The 2,238-nt window shown below is 42.6% G+C and overlaps 1 protein-coding gene across 1 annotated transcript; it reads right to left on the reverse strand.

Annotated features, from left to right (window-relative positions):
- Nucleotides 1–710: 710 nt before the first annotated feature.
- LOC736031 (AKT-interacting protein-like) lies at nt 711–1,860 on the reverse strand. Its single transcript, XM_054684438.2, has one exon. It carries the CDS (start codon nt 1,697–1,699, stop codon nt 854–856), a length of 846 nt encoding a protein of 281 aa, XP_054540413.1. The 5' UTR covers nt 1,700–1,860; the 3' UTR covers nt 711–853.
- Between the last annotated feature and the right edge of the window lie 378 nt (nt 1,861–2,238).

The following is a 2,238-nucleotide window of genomic DNA, read 5'->3' on the forward strand; positions in this document are numbered from 1 at the left end:
ACTGCTACTGTAATTTTATATGAAGATAAGTGTATTTTTCAATAAAGCATTTATAAATTAGCCTTTGTTTGGTTATATTGAGAAAAGGGTAGTTTCCTGCATAAATGGCAAAGAACAATCATTTATTGGTTTATTTTGTCTCTACTAAACACATTAGTCATTTATCATTTAAATACCGGACTTCATTAGAAACCGTTGTAACACTTTTTCTCCCTCCTGCCATAAAAATACAGTAAGTAATTTGCTTAAAAAAACAACACAACACTAGGAACAAGTGTTCTGGTTTCTTCTCACTCAACTAAAGACATTTCTCAGTGATTTCAGTTTGTAAATCAGTAAGACAGTGCGGGCTACAAATCATTGCAGGCTGAAGACTGAGATTCAAATGATCTTCCACTTAAAAGTGCTGAGCTATGGACCTGCTCTCTCTATACCTCTCCATTTCCTAACATACATACAACTGAAACCACTGATTTATAAACTATTAAGCAGTGCTGAATTCTGTCTGCTCTATTAGTTTAAATGAATGCAACTTACCTTTAGCATTATATTCAGAAAAATACTTAAGCCTCAAGGTCCCCAATAACTCGGAGTACTGAACTAGATAACCACCCTAAGACACTTCTGACCGAAGTAATGCATTACTTAGAGACAGGTTTCCAAACCCTGCTGTTAGAACCTATGCATACATGGAAAACACTGGCAGTCAGTCATTGTTCACACAGTTTTACTCTTAAGGCAGTCCTCTGCCATTGGTCAGCTTGAACTAGGCCAGAGTCCAGCAGGAAAGTGCATGGTGCACCAGATTCACCATCTCTTAAGTCGCCACTGTTTTCGCTTCTTTACTGAAAGGCTATACTGAGCCAGGCTTTACCCATGACAGGCCAGCAACATGAACACTTTTATTGTGTTGTTCTTCAGGCTTCTTTTTCTGAGTCAGAATCTTTTCTCCAGCTTCATCATGTACAGAAGGATTCCATGGAGAAAAGCTAATTGCATAGAGGTCTTCTATTTTAGGTTGGTCAAACAAACGAGCAGTGCACAGCTTAACACTGTCAACAACTTTACTTTTAAAAAGCTGAATATCTTTTTCATACAGTACTGCAGCCTCTGGGTTCAGGGGGCTTGCTCTATCAATCTTGTAGAAAACTCTCCTTGCATACATTAATACCTGCCAAATATGATTATGGTTCCTCCTCCATTTTGCAAATGCTCTCTTCACGTCCAGCTCACCTGAGGTGGGATCAACTAGCGGGTGAAAGACAGGAATATCGAACACCAAGCGTGGACAGTCACCATCTGGATAGTTATCAGGGATGTAAACCGTAAACTTAAATACGCCATCTTGGTAAAGTCCATGCTGTATGAATATTACTCCAAACCACATTAATGCAGAGCGATAAGATGGCTGCACATAGACGCCTGGTAGCTTCTGCTTCACAACCAAGGTAAATTCTGCAAGAAGAGAGTATTCCAGGTAGAAGGGTCCATAGGACGCATGCGTGCCATTTGTTGACTGTGCTGCTGGGGCAGGAGATGTAGGCTTAGTTATGGGCAAAGCATTTTTGGGAATAGAAGGCAGTTGTTTCTTTGGTGCAGTTCGTGGAGGACTGGTTTTCACGTCCCCTGTTAATGTCTTCTCTTCAACTTCAGATCGTTTGCGTACAGAGCTTGTAGACATGCTCCAGAAAGGGTTCATAACGTGTACTCCACACAAAGAAATTCAGTGGTGTATCATCCAAATCTTCTGTCTTCGGCATTCACTTTACCCCAGTGCCTTCAATGCAGAGCTCCTGGCTGCCAAGCGCCGTGGCGGCCCGACAGCATCTCCGGCCACAGCGCCAGCCCTGCCCCTGCTTGATCCCCGCCCCGCCCCACCCTGCCCTGCCCTCGGCAGCGGGCTCCGCCCCCTCGAGTTTTGTACATCTTTTAAGGATATTTGTTTGTGGGGGATGGGGAAGAGGGAAGATAGGTACAGTGGTTTGCATACAGCTGAGTAGTACATCTGATTTGTGGAGGATCCCTCTTCTCTAATATTAAAGAAACTTGAGTATATTTAATATTGGTGGGAAGGGACATTGTATTAGTCCCTTGTTCTCGCATTGCTATAAAGAAATACCTGAGACCTGGTAGTTTATAAAGAAAAGAGCTTTAATTGGCTCATGCTTCTGTAGACTGTACAGGAAGTATAGCAGCTTCTGCTTCTGGGGAAGCCTCAGGAAGCTTCCAGTCATAGCG

The sequence above is a fragment of the Pan troglodytes genome, chromosome 4 (genome assembly GCF_028858775.2).
Source record: "Pan troglodytes isolate AG18354 chromosome 4, NHGRI_mPanTro3-v2.0_pri, whole genome shotgun sequence".
NCBI classification, from domain to species: domain Eukaryota; kingdom Metazoa; phylum Chordata; class Mammalia; order Primates; family Hominidae; genus Pan; species Pan troglodytes.

What these genes read in the sequence shown, in the direction of transcription:
- LOC736031 (XM_054684438.2), bottom strand. Translation starts at nt 1,699, where the DNA reads ATGAACCCTTTCTGGAGCATGTCTACAAGCTCTGTACGCAAACGATCT.